Raw genomic sequence first — 21731 nt, forward strand, 5'->3', positions numbered from 1 at the left:
AGGGGTTAACTACCGCAGATCGCAGCTATTGCTCATAGAGGTCGGGAGCCGGCTATGTGATCCTGCAGCTCCCGCCTCCTGTATATGAATAAATGAGAGATTAAGCTTCATTGGTGGCGCAGTGGCCATAGCTCCTCCCCTCCTCCTGTCCCCTCTCCTTTCATTGGCGGCAGCGGCAGCAGCAGCACAGGGGGAGGAGACACTGCTCCTTCTCCCCTGTGCTGCTAAGGGGAACACGGAGAGCGCTGACAGCAGCGCGATCTGTGTTCCCCATACGCTATCGGAATATCGGCAAAATAAAGGCCGATACCGATAGCGTTCAAAATCCTGAATATCAGCCGATAATATCGGTAAATCCGATAATCGGTCGATCCCTACCCCATACAGTAGAACGTCTTCTTGTGGCTGCCCCCATACAGTATAACGCCTCCTTGTGGCTGCCCCATACAGTATAACGTCTACTTGTGGCCCCCCCATACAGTATAACGTCTCCTTGTGTTTTTTCTTCTTTTAAACGGGTATTTATCGCGATATATATCGTTATTGCGATAAAAATTTTAATATCGTTATCGTCTGATAATTTTTGATATCGTCCAACCCTAGCCGGAGCATGTGTGCAGCAGCCCCTGTCTTTGTGAATGACAGGAGGCTGCTGCATAGTATTTCCTATGGAGCCCTTGCCTGTAATAGGGCTCCATAGGAAAGTAGTGAAATCATCATAGATTCCAATGCAAGTGCATTGGAGTCTATGATGATATCAGTCAGATGATTGATTGTTATAGTTCCCTATGAAAACTATAAAAAGTGTTAAAAAAAAGTTTTTAAAAATAAAAAAACATTAAAATTCAAATCACCCCCCCCCTCCCCTTTCCCAAAATAAAAATAAAAGAACTAAAAAAATTAAAACAATAGACATCATGGGTGTCGCGATGTGCGAAAACGCCCATAGTATAAAAATATATTCACCATACGGCAAACAGCAAAATGGAAAAAAGCGTCCAAATCTGTCGATTCAACGTTTTTGGTCGCTTCATTTTCTGCAAAAATAAAAAGTGATCAAAAAGTCATACACACCCCAGAATGGTATCAATGAAAAGTTCAGATTTTTTTTCATCACTATCAAAACGCAAGAAAAACTATACCTATAAGGTATTTCCGGATTCCTACTGGCCTGTAGAATAAAAGTAACCGGTCAGTTTTTTTGAACGTCGTAAAGAACCCGTAAAACTGTGGTGGAATTGCATTGTTTTTTGCAATTTCACCACATTTGGATTTTTTATTCCCACTACATCATATGCAATATTAAATAATAGCATTTAAAAGTATAACTTGTCCTGCAAGAAATCAAGCCCTCATACGGCTATGTGAACAGAAAATCAAAAAAGTTATGGCTCTGGGAAGGCAGGGAGCGCAAAACGAAAACGCAAAAAAAAACTCCGGGACTAAAGGGGTTAAATCACCCCCTTTCCCAATTTTACATATAAAATATCTAAACAATAAAAAATAAACATACATATCGCCATGCCCGAAAAAGTTCAAACTATTAAAATATAAAAAAAATGGATCCTATGTGGTGAACGCCGTAACATAAAAACGTGTGATTCACCATTTTTTTTTTGTCCCCTTGTCGCCCCCCCCCCCAAAAAAATAAATAGGATCGGAATGCACACAGCTTTTTGGGTGTTTTTTTTTTTGTATGGTATCGAGTATCGCAATACTTTTTTATGGTATCCAAATCGAATCAAGATTTTGGTATTGTGATGACTCTATTTAGATGTCTATCCCCAGAATGTTTCTTCTGATCAGAATTTGCAGATTCACAGAGAGTTATACTGATCTTTTCTCTTTTCAGAGGAAAGTGCTGGATGGCCTGCGAACTGGATGGCAGAAGGACCTGCTCCATGCTTTCCAGGACTCAAAGAATCACCTGGCAACACTCAGCAGGAGTTCACGCAGAATAAACCTATACCCCTACCTGTGTCTGCTGGATGAGCAACATTATGTAGACATTATGTTACAGGTTAGTAAAGGATAGATGCGACATGGATAGATGCGACATGCATGGATGGATGTGACGTGCGTGGATGGATGTGACGTGCGTAGATGGATGCGACATGCATGGATGGATGCGACATGCGTGGATGGATGCGACATGCGTGGATGGATGCGACATGCGTGGATGGATGCGACATGCGTGGATGGATGCGACATGCGTGGATGGATGCGACATGCGTGGATGGATGCGACATGCGTGGATGGATGCGACATGCGTGGATGGATGCGACATGCGTGCATGGATGCGACATGCATGCATGGATGGATGCGACATGCATGGATGGATGCGACATGCATGGATGGATACGACATGCATGGATGGATGCGACATGCATGGATGGATGCGACATGCATGGATGGATGCGACATGCATGGATGGATGCGACATGCATGGATGGATGCGACATGCATGGATGGATACGACATGCATGGATGGATACGACATGCATGGATAGATAGATATTTCTCCCTGGACAGAATGTGGTTTGTTGAGACACCCTACAGTGACATGTGCAGTATATCTTTGTGCACTCTGTATTGCTATGTGCTTGAGCTCTTAGTCGACACACAGTGTGAAAAAGGCAAGGTTTTGGCTTTGCAGAAATACCAGACAACTGGAGTGAATTTGGTGCAATGTTTTTTATTTATTTTTATTTATTATTAATACAGAAGTATGAATCACTGAGAAATGAATTTGCTTGTCCCCCCATAACAACTTTCCACCCAACCACACGATGAGTATCTCATTGGTATGACCACCTGGACCCCCACTGTTATTGAAGAGATGTCACCCAGATTTTGGACGAGTATCTGTAGTAATACATAAGGAGTCCAGATCACTATTTTATTTCTGAAATACTTTGTCAGGACTGCTGTGCATGTGCACACGAGTCCTCTCCATTATGTTAGCATGTGCAGCAGTCCCGACTGTGTATTTCAGTGCAGCTTTGAGTGCTGGCAGTAGGAAAATATAAAATAGTGATCTGGACTCCTTATGTATTGCTCCAGATAATAGTTCAGAATCATGGGGACCGGGGGTCCCTGAGTCCCTCGGGTGAATGGACCCATGGTCACTCATGCATGCTGCCACTCCATTAGGACTGTATTTGGCTTCACTTTGGCTGTCCCATAGAGTTGAATGGAGCGTCAGTTTACACATGTGAACGTTGCTTCATCCAAGACCCCCATTCTCATAATCAGTGGACCTTCACCGATGAGATACGTATCACCTATCCTGTGGACAACTTGTTTTATAGCGGACCTGTCACCACCTAATGCTATGCAGTCTGAAAGCACCATATATAGAGCAGGAGTTGCTGAGTAGATAGAGATATACATTGTTGTGGGAAAAGATTCAGGAAAACCTGTCATTTCTACAGTTATATCTCTGCTCTTTACACTTCCTGTGAACAGCTATCGGTACAGACCTGAGGTATTATCAGTTGTTGTGTGTATATAGGTGTACATAAGAAATAGCTGTCAGTCACCGATAACCCCTCCTCCCTGTACCGGTTTTCATAGGAAGTCAAAAAAAAGCAAAAATATAAATGTATCAATTCCAAGTTTTACTGACTCTTTTCCCACATAAATACATATCAATCTACTCAGCATCCCCCGTTCTATAATGTGGTGCTTGCACATTACATTGCATTTTGTGGTGATAGGTCCTCTTCAATTGAACTTGTGGGACCCATAGTACTTGGATCCCAGATTACGTATAATTGTACAAGGCCTCAATAAAAGTATAATCAAAGCAACCTGTCGTAGAATGTGAACAGGCCCGTTTGCCTCCACTTACATAGCTGCTTAGGCACCTGCATATTCTAGATATTTTTGAGTGTTCCTGTCAGGCTGCTCAGCCATGCATGGCATATTGTGGGCAGGATCACATTACCATCTATTGTAGAGCAGTGTAGAGTAGTGTGTAGAGAGGCCTCATCCCCTAGGCAGCTCTGCAAGTGGAGGCAATCAGTCCTCTTCACATTCCAGGACAGGTTACTGGCAGCCATTTTAAATCCTTCCCAGAGAACTCCTTTGATATTCAGTGTTTGCTTCTCTTTAGACCTTGTCCAAGATTCCGCCGACAGGAGAGTCATTCTTGTTGCTGTCTCAAGAGCTTGGAATGAAAATCTACAACAGGTTTTCAATCCGCCAACAGTTGCAAGGATGTCACATGGACAGAATTCGTTATTTGTATAAGAACTACAGCCAGTTGTTATCCAAAGAGGGACAGGTAAGTTTTATATGGTCTGATGACTACATATGGCAAGTTGTGTCCTACACACAGACATACTGTTCTTCTGTTCATAAGGAACACGTTTTTGTTTTTACATGCAGATCTCTTGCCTTCTTCCAAGGGAATTGTGGGAGAATTTGGAACATGAAACATTTGGAGGCTCATGTTCTCCCCGTGTACACTCCCTGTGGCCTCGCTCTCTTCTGGTGCAGTTGGGAACACATCTGGTAGAGTTAATGGTGCAAACAATCAAACTGAAAAATAACATGTTCAGTCCTCGGAGTGAACAAAAACTCATACCAGTGCTGTACCACATGTACTCTTTCCGCAGCACACGGCAGGTATGTGTGTTTTACTATGTGTCATGTTGGGGTTTGTCATATTCCACACTTAATATGGAAAGTGTTCAAATGATGTAATATATCTTACCAATTCCCCACTCAGTATTCTCATATCTAACAAGCAAACAGATATCTTAAATGTCAGAAACTATAAGATGTAATGGCAGACAATACAGCGCCACTTCTTTACGAGTGCCACTGCTCTCTCAAAGCACTGTTCTACAACATGTTAGCTGCCACATTATCTTACTTTTGTATTAAAGGGTATGTACACCTTTTGGGGCAATTTTTTTTATTATTGCATTGTACTCCTTTTGAGCTAAATTTTTTTTTAAATTGGTCTATATAAAAAAAATGGCGTCCTATTTTCTGTACAGAGCTGACATGCTCTAGTAGCAGCCAGCCTGTGGATTTTCTGTCAGACCAGGAGCTGACGGGCTCCTTATCTCTACTCTCTGACCTTATAAACACTCATTATAGCTCAGTTCTTATCTTACTGATAATAATGTGGCTTAAATAAGTGTTCATGACCTCTTAGTAGTTCAGACATAAGGTTTATTAGATGACCCACACAAAGTGAAAATGAAAAAGTACCAGTCACACAGCTAGAAAAGCGGTTAACTCTTTGTGACAGAACAGCTCAATATTTTTAATAAAGGCCAATTGAAAAAAAGATTTTTAGCCAGAAATGAGCAACATGCAATCATTTAAAAGAATTGCCTCAGAAGGTGTACATAGCCTTTAAACACACATCACCCATGGTGTGAGTCAAAGTCCTAATTTCATTGAAGTCTACGCTTCAGCTCTGTTAATAGTAGTGTTCACAGCAGAGTCATTAGGAGGTGGATGAAGCATGACCACATGCTATCTGTGACGTTTCAAAGGAAGAAAGCAGACTTACATTGAAACGTCATATGTTCATACCTCATCCACCTCCTGCAATTTGTGTGCCATGAATGCTGCTGATAACATAGGACAGAAGAATAGACTTCAACAAAATGAGGGCTTTGACATGCACTATAGGTGATGTTTTTACCATGTTTAATACAAAAAAGATCATTTGGCAGCTAGCGTTGTGAACCATGCATGTTTTCATGTATAAGGCATTGTAATATTACTAAGCTGGTAGGGGTAATAAAAATAGCATGCATTGAACGGGCCCTTGTCCAGAGGAATCGCCTTATATTCTCTGCCTGATTGTCTATAGTTCCTAGTGTTATTTTACTTACCTCTGATGTACCCGTATGTCGCTGTTCACAGATTGGCCTCATCAAACCACACCCAATATACAGCCAAATATTGTTGGATGCGGGTGAGACACTCCTGACTTTTGAAACCTCTGTTATGCCAATGCGATGCCCTCCATTGCCTTGGACTTCTCCCCACTTTGGAGCCTACCTGCTTTCTCCTGCCAAGCTTATGCGATGCAGTAGCGGGGCAGTACAGCATCAATTGCTCTTGGAAAAAAGCACCCCAGGGCATCTGTTTCCAGTGCTAGATTCTCTTAACCAGCTTGGCCTATGTGCGTGGCGGATTAACCAACCCGTTCTTGATATAATTGTGTCCATCTTCAATGACAAAGGCAGTGACAAGCTGGACATTCCTCCGCCTCTCTCGGAAGCACCTGCACTTCCAGTGCAAAAACTAGAGGCACTGAGCTCGTGGGACAAGTTGTCGTTTCAGAAGGAGCAGGCAAGGTGCAGGAAGAAAGCCGCTGAAATGTTTAGCCTGCGAATGGACTCTCTGTATAAACTGTCTATTGCCAATCACCTGAGGGATCAGATATTTTGGTTCCCTCACAACATGGACTTCCGTGGCCGCACCTATCCTTGCCCTCCATATTTTAACCATTTAGGGAGTGATGTGACACGTGCTTTGCTGCTGTTTGCTGAAGGCCGACCACTTGGTCCAAATGGTCTGGATTGGTTGAAGACTCATCTCGTCAACCTTACTGGGCTGAAGAAGAAAAGCTCTCTCCAAGATAGGAAGCAGTATGCAGATGAAATTATGGCTGAAATACTGGACTCTGCTGATAGACCTTTGACTGTGAGCTTGGTTTTAGAATATTAGCTTTCTGTCATCTACTTTTTTGTTAGCATTAGTTTGAATTTTCTTCTTTTTTCCCTCAGGGTAGGAAATGGTGGATGGAAGCAGATGAGCCTTGGCAGACATTGGCATGTTGCATGGAAGTTGCAAATGCATCCCGCTCTTCAGATCCTGCTAAATACATCTCATATTTTCCTGTTCACCAGGTGAGGTTGACTGCTATGGTTTTAGAATAAAGGTCATCTTATAGCCATTTGTATTTAAAGAGGACCTTTCACCTGTAAAAACATTGTGAACTAAGTATCATGACATATACAGTGGCGCCCAGGGATCTCACTGCACTTACTATTATCCCTGGGCGCCGCTCCGTTCTCCTGCTATGCCCTCCGGTATGTTCGGGGACTTGGTTATAGTAGGCGGAGTCTGCCCTTGTTCTGCTGGGCGTCTCCTCCTCCTAGGCTGTAGCGCTGGCCAATCGCAGCGCAGAGCTCACAGCCTGGGAGTTTTTTTTCTCCCAGGCTGTGAGCTCTGCGCTGCGATTGGCCAGCACTACAGCATGGGAGAAGACACCCAGCAGAACTATAACCAAGTGAGCGAAGATACCGGAGGGCACAGCGGCCGAACTGATCGGCGCCCAGGGATAATAGTAAGTGCAGTGAGATCCCTGGGCGCCGCTGTATATGTCATGATACTTGGTTCACAATGTTTTTCCAGGTGAAAGGTCCTCTTTAAGAGACATGGGGGTACTGGGCAGCGTAAGTGGATGGCAGATTTGCAAGAAACCTTAATCTGCCTTCAAGAATTTGTCATGCTCTGGAAAATCTTGCATCGTAACTTATTTTATGTTTGACGGCCAAATAGCTTCGATATTGCATGTCTGGCATTCAAGTAACGTTAAACAGTTAATGATCTAGGGTACAATGTGGCACGATATTGATTAACATACAGTAGACTTATAGCTCTTGCATAAAGTAGGTGCTTGGCCTTAAAGGGTTATACCGATTTCAGACATTGATGGTATTTTGCTAGGACATGCTATCAATGTCGGATAAGAGTGAGTCCCATAGTTGAGTCCCGCATCTATCTCCAGAACAGGGCCCCTGAAGTGAAGGAGTGTGCACCGTGCATGCATAGCGTGTGCTACATACCGTGCTGCTGTGGGAGTTCCAAAAATAGCCAAGTCAGCATGCTCAGCTATTTTCGGAAGTCCCATACAGGAGAATCGAGAATGCACTGCACATGCACGACCACCTATCCATTCACTGCTGGAAATAGAGATATATTTTTTTTCCCCATAAGTATTTGGAATTAGTGCATTTGTAGCCCACATAATACCTTTAACATGTAATTGTTACCACACTGGTCCCTCCCAAACAAAATAAATGTTGTGTACCTCAAAACGTTGCCATTGAAAAACACTATTTATCCCGCAAAAAGAAAAAACTCTTAAAGCTAGCTCATCTGAGAAATTACAATAAAAAGGCTACTAGACTGTGACAAAGAAAGAGTGGAAAAAAATGACTTGGTAAAAGGCCTTGCCAGCTTGATTCGTTAAGGGGTTAAGTAGGTTGCTTTAAGCTAAATGACACTTCAAGTATTTGTCCCAAAATGTATGATGATTCTCATCTTTTATTTGTCTTTATCTTAGTTTCTTCCCTAATTAAAGGGGTTGTCCCATCTTCCATGGCGGGATGGGTCTAAGCGCCGGCCTCAGGTACCAGCTGAGTGGGCAGGTTCTCCACTGTTTCTGTGACTCCCATTGTAGTAAATGGGAGCTATGCAAACTGCACGGCAGAACAAGCTCTGCTGCTTCCATAACTCCGGGAGGAAACGGCAAGGTGGGACAACTCTTAAAGGGATTGCCTCGGACGTTTGAAAATGGGGAATGTGGTAAAAAAACTGAATTAATATTATTGCCCCGCTGCTCCTCACCGGTCTTTGGTGTTGTCCTACAGTGATGATATTGCGGGCCCAGCGATTGGCTGCAGTGGTCACATGCAAGTGATCATAACTTCGCTGCGGAAGAGCAACAGAGAGCGGCTAGAGCAGTGGGGGTTTTCCAGGGATATTTTGTTATTTTAGTACATCTCCTGCTTTCTGCCTCATTTTTAAATGTCTTTGAGCTTCTTTGAAAACAGCATGGTTGTGAATTTAATATATGTTTTCTACAGGATGGATCATGTAATGGCCTCCAGCATTATGCTGCTCTTGGACGGGATGAAATTGGAGCCAGATCTGTAAACCTGATGCCCAGTGAAACTCCTCAGGATGTGTATAGTGGGGTTGCTCAACAGGTAATATACCCGTTAAATGTTGTGATGTGCTTGCTATGTATAACATTGCAGGAGGTAGTTTATTTCACCATTTCTGACTTTCGTTAACAGGTTGAGGAATTCCGTAAAATTGATGCCAAAAAAGGCATTAAAATTGCTCAGGTTCTTGAAGGTTTCATTGGGCGTAAAGTTGTAAAGCAGACAGTAATGACTGTGGTGTATGGCGTGACTCGATATGGAGGGAGGCTTCAGATTGAAAAACGACTACGCGATTCAGACTCTTTCCCACAGGTTTGTGTGAGGTCACTGACAGAGTGGGACAAGTGTATAAAAAGATTATATGACTAAATCCTGATTTCTGCACCCCACTAGGAATATGTCTGGGAGGCCTCCCATTATCTGGTCCAACTAGTGTTCAGCAGCCTAAAAGAAATGTTTTCTGGCACCAGATCCATTCAGGTAACATAACCTTCCAAGTCAATGAAACAAGTTTCAAGTCTCCTTAGGACAGAGGTCTGCAACTTGTGGCACGCATGCCCAGAGGTATCACGCAGACCATGTTCTGTTGCCAAATGACGGCAAAACTTTTCAGTCTTGTCTCGATTTGTTAGCTGCTCCGGCGCTGCAGTGTACCTTTTTAATGAAAAAAACCTTCACTCACAATGCATCTGCTAGGCCTGCCCCTCACGCTGCCCGTCCTGGCCTCCAAAGAGGAGCGATAGCAGAGAGTAGGACTCTGCAACGCTACTGGCGGCTTGCCTACCTCACTGCTGCTGCGCTGCTCCTCCTCAGAACTGCCATTGATTAAGAATGGTATGTGAATTAACTGGGGGTTGGGAGGATGGGGGAACGAGCACTGTGACCAGTTTGGGGGTAGTAGGGAGGATGGTGAGCTCAGGGAGATGGAGAAACGAGTGCTATGACCAGTTTGGGGGTGGGATGGGATGTTGAGGTTAGTGAGATGAAGGAATGGGCACTGTGAATAGTTTGGGGGTGGGGTGGGATACTGAGCTTAGTAAGATGAAGGAATGGGCACTGTGACTAGTTTGGGGGTGGGGGGAGGATGCTGAGCTTTGGGAGATGGAGGGATGAGCAGTGTGACCATTTTGGAGTGGGGGAGGATGATGAGCCTGCATGTAATTGCCGGTGGGATGATGTGCCAACTTGCTTTCTGACTACTTGGAGGTGGAGGGGATGGGGGTCCAGCATGTTTTTGCTGTGGGACTGAGATCTGGATTTCATTAGTGAGATCTGATTGTTATTGTGGGGGGTGACAAGTTTATAGGGCACCAGTGTGTGGCACAGTGGTGCAAGGGCAGTCCTCAGTGATTTTAAATGAGTGAGGCCTGCTCTCCCCCACTGTTAGCAAGTGTATGGTTGGTGGGGGTTTTCCCATATATTGGCCCCTTAGACAGATTCAGAGGCTCAGTGACATGCTTTATTATCCATATATTTGCCAGAAGACAATTTTTCTAAAACATTGGAAACCTCTTAAACCCCTTCAGGACCCAGCCATTTTTTACCTTAAGGACCAGGCCATTATTTGCAAATCTGACCTGTGTCACTTGTGGTGCTAACTTTAAAACGCTTTTACTTATTCAAGCCATTCTGAGATTGTTTCATAATCACATATTGTACTTTGTGACAGTGGTAAATTTGAGTCAAAATATTTCATTTTAATTTATAAAAAATAAAAAATTTCAGTTTTTTTTTTGAAAAATTAGCAATTTTTTAAATTTCATTTCGCTGCTTTTAAAACAGATGGTTATACCTCCTAAAATTATTACTTTACATTTTCCATATGTCTACTTCATGTTTGGATCATTTTGTAAATTACATTTTCCAAAACCCAATTTTTAAGGACCAGTTCAGGTCTGAAGTCACTTTGTGGGGCTTACATAATAGAAACCACCCATAAATGGCCCCATTTTGGAAACTACACCCCTCAGGGTATTCAAAACTGATTTTACAAACTTTGTTAATCCTTTTCAGAAGAATTAAAGGAAAATGTAGATGAAGTTTCTGAATTTAACTTTTTGGGCATATTTCCCATTTTAATCAATTTTTTTCCACTAACAAAGCAAAGGTTAACAGCCAAACAAAACTCAAACCCTGATTCTGTAGTTTACAGAAACGCCCCATATGTGGTCGTAAACTGCTGTACGGGCACACGGCATGGTGCAGAAGGAAAGGAACACCATATGGTTTTTGGAAGGCAGATTTCAATGGGATGTCACATTTGAAGACCCCCTGATGCACCCCTAGAGTAGAAACTCCCAAAAAATTACCTCATTTTGGAAACTAGGTGATAAGGTGGCAGTTTTGTTGGTACTATTTTAGGGTACATATGATTTTTGGTTGCTCTATATTGCACTTTTTGTGAGGCAAGGTAACACCGTTTTTATTTTTTGGTATTTACAATGTTCATCTGACAGGTTAGATCATGTGGTATTTTTATAGAGCAGGTTGTTACGGACGCGAAAATACCAAATATGACAATATTGTTTCAGTTTTACATAATTTTTTTCAAAAATGCTTTATTATTTTTTAGTGTCTCCATATTCTGAAAGCCATAGTTTTTTTGTTAGTTTTTTGGGTAACTATCTTATGTAAGGTCTTATTTTTTCAGTATGAGATGATGGTTTGATTGGTACTATTTTAGAGTGCATATGACTTTTTGATCGCTTGGTATTACACTTTTTGTGATGTAAGGCGACAGTTTTTATTATTATTTTTTTTTACAGTTTTCACCTGAGGGGTTAGGTCACGTGATATTTTTATACAGCAGGTTCTTACAGACACTTGGTACTAATTTGGGGGCATAAGTCTTTTTGATCGCTTGGTGTTGCACTTTTTGTGATGTAAGGTGAATTATTGTTTTAGCACAGTTTTTATTTTATTTTTTCGACAGCGTTCAAGTGTGGATCATGTGATATTTTTGTAGAGACGGTCATTACGGACCCGGCAATACCCAATATGTCTGGTTGTACCCTCTGTGAACCCTTTGCATGCCGCGGTCATACAAGGGGTTAACACGCCGGCATCAGTGTTTTCACAGATGCCGGCGTATGCAGCAGGGGCCCGGCTGTCAGTGACTGCCGGGTCTGTGCCGCTGGTTGGGGCGGGCGCAGCTCCTGCACCCGCCCGATCAGCCCCTCTGTACATGTACGGCGCTGGTTCTTAAGTCACGTCCACCAGCCCCATACATGTACTGTGCAGGTCCTTAAGGGGTTAAATCGTGTAAGTCAAGCAGTGTTGTTGAGAATTTTGGGATGTAGCTAATAAATGCCTGGTTTATGTCACATGTTTGTATTATACGACTTTCCTGTATGGCACAGCACACTGAATTCTTCAGCATTAATTTTTAATTTTTATTTTTATTTTTATTTTATTTTTTAAAGTTTGCACTCCGTGCAAAAAATCTTGCCTCAGGGTGCAGACGAACGCAAGGGCTCATGCAAAATGCGACAAAAGATAGGACGTGTCCTGTCTTTTGCGGTGCGGAGACACAGACTCAAAATCCCACGGAAGCGTCTCGTAGTGCTTCTGTGGGCTTCCGATCCCTGCATCTGCTCTGCCAAAAATAGGAGATTACCAATCTTTGGCTGTAGCTGGCGGATTGTAGACCCGTTTAAGTCAATGGGTGCCAGTATATTGCAGACCAGCCATTTAAGGTCCGCAATATGGGCATGGAGCCCCTACGTTCGTCTGCTTGAGCCCTTAGTATATTGAGTCACCCCAAGGTTTTGTGTGCAGTCGTATCATTCCAAGGATCTTGTTTGCGTTAATAAACCATAAGAGATAACCCAAGAGACTACATAGTCTATCTGCTGAGCTTATGGGTGTCTATATAAATGTCTATTTATTGATCTGTATGGATAGAGAAAATTTGATCGACTGGTTTGTGAATAGAAGATGAACTTACAAGTCTGCAGGGCTGTAGAGGGCATTTACCAGAAGAAGCTTCTTTCTCAGCCGTCTCATTGGGGGACACAGGCTTTAAACATGGGTATAGCTATTGCCGCTAGGAGGCGGACACTAAGCACACAAAGTGTAAGCTCCTACCTCTTCAGCTCTACCCTTCCTGCAAGAGACTAAGCTAAATCTGTTTTAGCTTAGTGTCTGTAGGAGGCAGACCTCCCTGCGTTCCAGGTCTGCTGATTTTTATTTTTTTCTGCACTCCCACCCAGGAGATGGGTGACCAGGGGATCACCCAAACCCCATGCTCGTTCCTGCTCTCCGGAAGAAAAGAAGACCAGAGGTTCCCGTAAAAAACTGTCTCCCGCCAGCAATCGCATCACCACGGCCCTCACCAAAGGGCCGCACACCGAAGGTGGTGATCCGGCCAGAGCCACGGAGGCAGAAGACTTCGGACAGGTGAGTATGAGACTGCCGCCAGTGCCCCCTCCAGTTCCCTCTCCTCCCCATGTGTATTAAGAGCCCTTTAAATTTTAAATGGCACCTGTGCAAGGCTCAGGGGGCTGCTCCTGTTGTGTGACCGACCCGGTTGAGGATGTCGCCGCTTCCACAGGGCCGCCGGGGCCATTGTTAATTGAGGCCCCGGCTTCTGTGTGGCCTGCTCCTGCAGGGCCCCCCGCGGCTTATTTTTCCCTGGCCGGCATCTGGGGAAGCCGGTGTGTGTTCCAGAAGCGGCGGGGCTAGAGATGATGGGCGGGGTGCTAGAGCCCCCACACCAGCAGCAGAGCAGAGGGAGAATAGGCTCCGCCTGCTTCCGGGATTTAAAGCACCGCTGCTTGGAGGGACACAGGCTGAGTAAGTGCTGTTTGTCCCTTCTTACATGGTATAACCTTCCCTGCTTCCTCTGCGCCAGGATTGTCACTATGTCAGAGCCCAGACCCCAGGTCCTGAAGCAGGCAGTCCCTTTGGTGCGTCATTTTGCTTGTGCATCATGTCGGGCAAAATTTCCATCCCCTCAGTCAACCTCCCACTGTTTGGCGTGTGCTGCGCCACCATCAAGTGGCTCTGCCCCGGACCCGTTGCTTCCCGCTGCGCAAGCTACAGAAGAACCGGAATGGGCACGTTCCCTGTCTAGGGTGGTGCAGGATGTCTCCAATACCAACAAAGCTATTGTGGATATATTGGGGCGTTTGTCGGCAAGGCAGTCCTCTGACCGGTTCCGACTCTGGGGATCACTGGGCGCATGCCCATCGTGGCCGTCCCACAAAATAGGACAGAACATCCTCCCTCAAAAGGGTGTCTGTGTCTCCCGTTTCCTCGGCCTCTCCTCCCCCTACTAGAGAGTCTCACTCCGACATGTCCCCCGTTAAAGAGGCATGTTCCGAAGAGAGAGGATCAGATATGAGGATGTTGTCTCACCGGAGGGTCAGTCGTCCATACTGTCCTCCATGGTGGACAATTTAATTACGGCAGTTATTGAGACGTTGCAGGTTGAGGATCCAGCTCCGTCATCTGCCAGCACAGGTTTCCTTTAGGAAGTCCCATCATTCGCACAAGTGTTTCCCCAGCCACCAGGAGTTTGATTCCTCCCTCTCCAAGGAGTGAAATTACCCTGATAGACATTTCATGTTGCCAAAACGCTTGAACATACTTTATCCTTTTCCGGAGGATTTGACTAAGAAATGGTCGGCTCCACCTATAATGGATCCGCCAGTTTCCCGCTTGGCTAAACATACTACCTTGCCAATGGCGGATGGGCCTTCTTTTTCTAATATCAAAGATATCAGCGTTTGCAAAATCTGCCTTGAAGCAGTGGACACAGAGCTGTAGCCGGTGTTTGCCTCTACATGGGTGAGCAAGGCTATGGGAGAGTGGGCTAGTAATTTTTTTTTCAGGGTCTCGACTCGGGAGTCCCCTTGGGGGAACTTGCAGATTTGGCCCTGCAGCTCTCGCATGCCAGTGCATATATTTGTGAAGCATCTTTGGACGCTGCCAGGTTTATGGCTAGTTTGTCAGCCCTGTTGGTGGCTATTCACCGTACCCTATGGCTCTCCTGCTGGGCAGCAGATAATGCTTAAAAGCGGATCCTGACTGCTCTCCCCTTTACCGGCGGCAGACTTTCTGGTAAGCGCCTGGATGAGATCATTTCGGACACTACAGGTGGAAAGAGCACCCATTTACCACAGAACAGGCCATCTAATAGGTCAAAAATTGGAAGTCTTTTTTTCGTCCCTTTCAGAGTTTTTCCAGCCCTATGAGGGCGTCCGACAAGTCGGCCACGGATCAGAAGTGCAAACCTTCCTTCAAGCCGCGCCCTTCCTGGCGTTCCCGTCAACAGGGCTACAAGTCCTTTAACCCTAAGAACTTTGCTGCATGACAGGCAGCTTCCGGCACCCTACGTGCGGGTGGGCGGCCGGCTTCATGTGTTTCGACATGTTTGGCTGGCTTACGTCTCAGATGCTTGGGTGAGGGAGGTCATTGCAGAGGGCTACAAGCTGGATTTCAAGTCCTCCCCTCCGTCCCGTTTTTTTCGTCATCTCCTCCGGCCTCTCCCGCAGCCGCAGATTCTTATTTTCTGACAATTCCCACGCTGCTGCAGCAAGGTGTGATTGTTCCGGTTCCTGCGCAATACCGTTTTCAGGGGTTTCACTCAAATCTCTTTGTGGTTCCCTAAAAAGAGGTGACCCCAAGGTGCTCAACTGTTTCCTTCGCGTCCGCAGATTACCGATGGAGTCACTGAGGTCAGTCATTGCGTCCAAGGAACCGGTGGAGTACCTGTCCTCGATAGACATCAAGGACGCTTATCTTCATGTGCCCATATGCGTCAGTCATCAGAGGTTTCTCCAGTTCGTAGTGGGTCCATTTCACTACCAGTTTGTAGCCCTCCCGTTCGGCCTTCCACTGTTCCCAGGGTCTTTACGAAGGTTCTTGCGACAGTCATGACCCTGCTCCATGCCAGGGGGATCGTGGCGATCGCGGCGATCGCTTACTTAGATGACATCCTGGTGAATGGTCTGTCGTTCCAGGGGACGGCGGACAGCTTGAAGATTTTTCTAGTCACACTGGAGCACTTCGGATAAATCCTGAACAGGCAGAAGTCTTGTCTTTATCCATTGCAGCGGTTGACTTATCTGTGCATGGTACTGGACACTTGTCAGGCCAAGGTGTTCTTGCCTCCGGAAAAACTATCCGCTCTCCATCTTCAGATTCTCCCCTTGTTGCGGCCAGCTCCGGTTCCCTTTCGTCGCTGCATGTGGACTCTGGGGCACATTGTCTCTGCCTTTCGAAGCAGTTCCCTATGCTCAATTCCATACCAGAACACTTCAGCGAGCCATCCTGTCCAGCTGGGATCGCTCCCCAGCCTCCTTGGATCGGCCAATGCGTCTCCTTGCCCCAGTGCGCCGGGCCCTCAGATGGTGGATGGTCTCTCCGATGTTGACGTCGGGTCGCTGTTTTCTCCCTTTCCATTGGAAGGTGTTAATGCAAGCCTAAAGGGTTTGGGGGGAGGGTTGGAAAATCTCTCTGTTCAAGGGGTATGGTCACGCGAGGAGCTGGGCAGAGAAATCTGTTCCTGCACAGTCGGCAGTTCACATACCCGGCGTCGACAACTGAATCGCAGACTTCCTCAGCCGGGAGTGTCCCGGCGAGTAGGCTCTTCACCCACGGGTCTTTCGAGCCATCTGCGAGAGGTGCGGTCAGCTGGATGTGGATCTCATGGCCTCACACTTCAACAACAAGGTCGAGGACTTCGTTGCGCAGTCCAGCGACCCCATGGTCCAGGCATGCGATGCGCTGGTGAGCCCGTGGAGTCGGTACACGTTTCCTTACTTGTTCCCGCCACTTCCTCTCATTCTGTGTCTTCTCCGGAAGATCAGGTCCGAGGGACGGCCCGTCATTCTCGTGGCCCCAGATTGGCCGTGCAGGGTGTGGCACCCGTCCCTAGTCGCCCTTCTCACCGACGAACCTTGGCATCTTCCTCTTAGGGAGGACCTGCTGTCGCAGGAGCCAATCTTCCACCCGGATTTAGGTTCGCTACATTTAACGGCATGGCTGTAGAAGCCGCCGTACTGAAAGCTCCTGGGTTTTCGGATGCGGTGGTCCAGACCTTGATTCGGGCCAGGAAGCCGTCGTCTTCCAGAATCTACCACCGAACCTGGAAGTCCTACTTTAGTTGGTGCGAGCGGCGACAGCCGTCTCCCGTTTGCTCATCTTTGCCGCGACTTTTGGCTTTCCTTGTCGGTCGTTCTTCCTGATTCTCCATCAGGATAAGGTGGTCCTTCGCCCTGTGCAGTCCTTCCTGCCGAAGGTGGTGTTGGTATTCCATCTAAATGAGGAGATTATTCTCCGTTCATTTTGTCCGAACCCGTCTCATCCTTGGGAGCAGTTGCTCCATACCCTGGATTTAGTACGAGCCGTGCTGGTTTATCTGTCCGAGACAGCATCTTTCAGGCGGGATTATTCCCTGTTTGTGATTTCAGAGGGACCGAGACGAGGTCTGGCAGCATCAAAGACTTTCATTTACCGATGGATTAGTTTGGCTATTGTGGAAGCGTACCGTGTTAAGGACCGGGCTCCGCCCTTCCGGGTGACTGCTCATTCGGCTCGGGCAGTGGGGGCCTCTGGAGCGGTGCATCACAGGGCTTTGGCCCTTCAGGTGTGCAAGACCTGGTCGTTTTTGCATACTTTTTCCAAGTTTTACAGGGTGCACACCTTTGCATCTTCTGACGCTTCTTTGGGGCGTAGAGAGTTTTGCAGACAGCGGTTCTATGATTGTCAGGGGGTTGAAGTTAAGCCCACCATCGGAGACTGCTCTGTAAACGTCCCATGGTCAAAGCCTGTGTCCCCCAATGAGATGGAAGAGAAAACTAGATTTTTGTACTTACCATAAAATCTGTTTCTCTTCCGTTCATTGGGGGGACACAGCTCCCACCTATTTCTTTTGTTTTTGGGCCTGTGTGGTTCTGGGTTTGCACATAATGTAATTTTCTTGTGTCTGGCTTCTCCTACTGCTTTTGCACTAAACTGATTTAGCTTAGTCCCTGCAGGAAGGGTATAGCTTAAGAGGGAGGAGCTTACACTTTGTGTGTTTAGTATCTGCCTCCTAGCGGCAACAGCTATACCTATGGTCAAAGCCTGTGTCTCCCAATGAACGGAAGAGAAACAGATTTTACGGTAAGTACAAAAATCTAGTATTCCTGATCACAAACTCAATGTTGAATTGTAAAGCGCTGCGGAGTATGTTAGCTCTGTATAAATACAGATGATTCTACCACATCAGAGGGGGCGGGTATCATGTAGTAGCTGTGAAGGAATGTGACCCCACTGCTTCTTCTCTTCTTGCACTTAGCACTGGCTGACAGAAAGTGCTCGCATGATCTCAAAGTCTGGAAACACAGTGGAGTGGGTGACCCCGATTGGACTTCCTATTATACAGCCTTACCACCGTACCAAGAATGTCATGGTGAGAGAGTTCTCTTATTACGTATCTAGACATCTGTACAGCAACTGCCTAATCAACTTCTGTTAACCCTTCCCTGCCAGGGGTTTCGCTACAATTTTCAGACTTCTGAAATGAGCCAATCAATGTAAATTACAAAATAAAAAATTAAAGTAAAAATTTATAGTTGTACCTTGTTAGCCAGTAAATAGAAGATAAACAAGGGAATGAGATTCCTTAGTGGCTGATACCTTTTCAAAGGCTAACTGAAAAGATGATGACAAAATTGCATTTGAGGCTACTTGGGCCTCTTCATCAGGCGTCTCTTAAGACAGTGTCTGACGAGTCACATATTTATACAACAAAGTAAATAGGAATAATGAGGTAGATGAGACAGGTGATGTTAGATCAATATGAGTGGAGGAGGAAACAAACAGATGTAGCAGTAAATTGTTTGAGAAGTGATACATGAGGATTATAGATTAATTTGAAAGTTTTTTTTGTCCTATAATAGATATCCAGTCCATGAATACAATGAACTCAAGAGGTCTAAGGGGCACATTCCTTAAAGGGGTATTCCCATCACATACAATGGGGGCATATCGCTAGGATATGCCCTCATTGTCTGATAGGTGCCTCTGGGACCCGCACCTACAAGGAGAATGGAGCGGGGAGAGCTGTGCCTGGACGACCCCGGGTTTCCCGGGGTCCGTTCACCACCAAGCGCTGCTCCCATACAAGTGAACGTGCAAACGTGCAGCCCCTGCTCCCATTTATTTCTATGGGGCAGGCGGAAATAGCCGAGCCAGCTGGCTCAGCTATTTTCGGTGGCCCCATTGAAATGAATTGAGGGCGGCTGTGCATGCGCAGTGCGCCCTCCATTCATTTCCCTGATCTGTAGATGATAGGGTTTTTTATGTTTGGGGTGGAAGCTGTCCCATCAGAGATGTGATTTCCAGCCAGTTGGTTAGCTGTTTATATGTTATTATTCTGTATCTTCATGATGGTGTTCAAAAAGTTAGTTTCAGTGAAGGAGTAGTTGCGTGTAATGCAGCTAAAAGTCTGAGTTAAGAAGAGCCCTGGATGCACCACGGTCTAGTCATAGTAACATAGTTTATAAGACCAAAAAAGACTTCTGTCCATCCAGTTCGGCCTGCTATCCTGCAAGTTGATCCAGAGGAAGGCAAAAAAAAAAAAAAAACATGAGGTAGAAGCCAATTTCCCCCATGGAACATGTCATGGTCATGGTACTTGTTTACCATTATTGTGTATTACATGCACAGTAAGTACTGATCCAGCACCAGGAACTTAAAATCTGTCAGACTGTGCTCCTGGTGCTAGGTCAGTAACTATTATGGATTGCTTACAGTCAAAGGTATCTGGCTAGCTGGCGTATGTTTATTTTACATGGTGTATTACTTAAATCTTTGATAAAGGGGTTAATTCGTCAATATCCTTATTATCCTGAAAGACTATTGGTGGAGAGCAGAGGCTAGCTGCCTGTGGCCTTCCTGCCCTATCAGACCGAATTTGACAATAGACTATTTAAATGTATATGATATTCTTTATTTGGTTTATAGGGACTGTGCACGGTTAGCTTAAAAAAGTCTTCTGGGAGTTTAATAGTGATAACCTATTCTCAGATAGGTGATCAGTATCAGATCAGTGGGTCTGACACCTTGCACCCCTGCCAGTCAACTGTTTGAAGAGACCACGGAGCTCTGGTGAGCACTGGGCACTTTTTGCAGGTTACCGAGCACAGCGTCATACATTGAATAGCATCTGTGTTTGATATTGCAGCTCAGCGACATTCACTTGAATGGGACTGAGCTGTGCCTAGGTCAGGTAGCAATGTGGTCTCTTCCAACAGCTGATCAGCAGCGGTCTCAGGTGTCGGACCCCATCAATCTGATATTGATTATCTATCCTGAGGATAGACCATCAGTATCAAAATCTCGGACAATTCGGTGACGTTATATATTATCTTGTTTCTATTTAACGCCACAGTATATCTGTCCCATATTGTCACTTACAGCGTAGGTAAAGGTAAACAGATGAAAACCTAGACATTTCTCACTGGGAAGACATTACAAAGGGTCTTGTGGTCACTTGTACTATTGAGTTATGCAAAGTTGTGTGGAAAATGAATGACTATTTAATGTTAAAGACGATATGAAAGTGGGTTGCTTAAAGTATAATGGCATGCTACAAGTGCATCGGTGAGAAATATATTCTCTATTATTTGCTTCTGGTCTGATCAAATTTTCATATAGGAACTGAATTTTTATGACATTTGCCCTGTGATCCCCCCCCCCCCCCCCCGAGTACTGTTTAAGTATGGTGTTTTTGCTATACTTGGTCATAATTTTGCTCCGTAATACAGGTCAGCAGAAAGCAATATACCTAATGAGACATATACAGTTATGTTCAAAATAATAGCAGTCAGACATCACTAACCTGATCAGTCACAGTTTTTGGTAGAAATTATATTTCTACATAGCAAATAATTTACTAGCATGTATAGTAGAGTAATAGAATTCCAACAGACCGAACAGTCATGACATGCATACTGCTGATTCTGTGAAATTGAATCACTAATTGAAAGTGGCATGTTCAAAATAATAGCAGTGTGGAGTTCAATTAGTGAGGTCATTCATTCTTTGAAAAACAGGTGGCAATTATTGCCCTTATTTAATGAAGGAAGGCAGCAAAGGTTGTACATGCTGGTTACAGTGCGTTTCTCTCTGAAATTCTGAGGAAAATGGATCGTTCCAGACATTGTTCAGAAGAACAGCGTATCTTGTTTAAACAGTTGATTGGAGAGGGGAAAACTTATAAAGAAGTGCAGAAAATAATAGGCTGCTCAGCTAAAATGATCGCAAATGCTTTAAATGGCAACCAAAACCTGAAAGACGTGGAAGAAAGCAAAAAAAAAACTACCATTCGAATGGATAGAAGAATAGCCAAAATGGCAAGTACTCAGCCAAAAATAAGCTCCAGGAAGATCAAAGAAAGTCTAAAGTGACCTGTGAGTACTGTTACAAATAGAAGACGCCTATGTGAAGCCAAGCTATCTGAAAGAAGCCCCCCGCAAAGTCCCACCTTTGAAAAAAAGACACGTGCTGAAGAGGTTACAAATTGCCAAAGAGCACATTGACTGGCCTAAAGAGACATTTTGTGGACTGATGAAAGTAAGATTGTTCTTTTTGGGTTTAGTGGCCGGAGACAGTTTGTCAGACGACCCCCAAACACTGAATCCAAGCCACAGTACACTGTGAAGCATGGTGGCGCAAGCATCAAGATATGGGGATGTTTCTCATACTACGGTGTTGGGCCTATTTATCGCATACCAGGGATCATGGATCAGTTTGAATACATCAGAATACTTGAAGAGGTCATGCTGCCTTATGCTGAAGAGTAGATAC

The 21731-nt window shown here is 45.1% G+C and overlaps 1 protein-coding gene across 1 annotated transcript in view; it reads left to right on the forward strand.

The window, feature by feature from the left end:
* The window catches only part of POLRMT (RNA polymerase mitochondrial), a 49046-nt gene that overhangs the window by 21074 nt on the left and 6241 nt on the right, over positions 1 to 21731 (forward strand). The window contains exons 7-15 of the mRNA XM_044269675.1: positions 1853 to 2020; positions 4118 to 4288; positions 4393 to 4632; positions 5893 to 6678; positions 6762 to 6884; positions 8850 to 8972; positions 9063 to 9242; positions 9324 to 9410; positions 18217 to 18330. Of these exons, the coding sequence (XP_044125610.1) occupies positions 1853 to 2020; positions 4118 to 4288; positions 4393 to 4632; positions 5893 to 6678; positions 6762 to 6884; positions 8850 to 8972; positions 9063 to 9242; positions 9324 to 9410; positions 18217 to 18330 (1992 nt within the window). The remainder of the gene's footprint in view (positions 1 to 1852; positions 2021 to 4117; positions 4289 to 4392; positions 4633 to 5892; positions 6679 to 6761; positions 6885 to 8849; positions 8973 to 9062; positions 9243 to 9323; positions 9411 to 18216; positions 18331 to 21731) is intronic.

This window comes from Bufo gargarizans, chromosome 1 (assembly GCF_014858855.1).
Source record: "Bufo gargarizans isolate SCDJY-AF-19 chromosome 1, ASM1485885v1, whole genome shotgun sequence".
NCBI classification, from domain to species: Eukaryota; Metazoa; Chordata; class Amphibia; order Anura; family Bufonidae; genus Bufo; species Bufo gargarizans.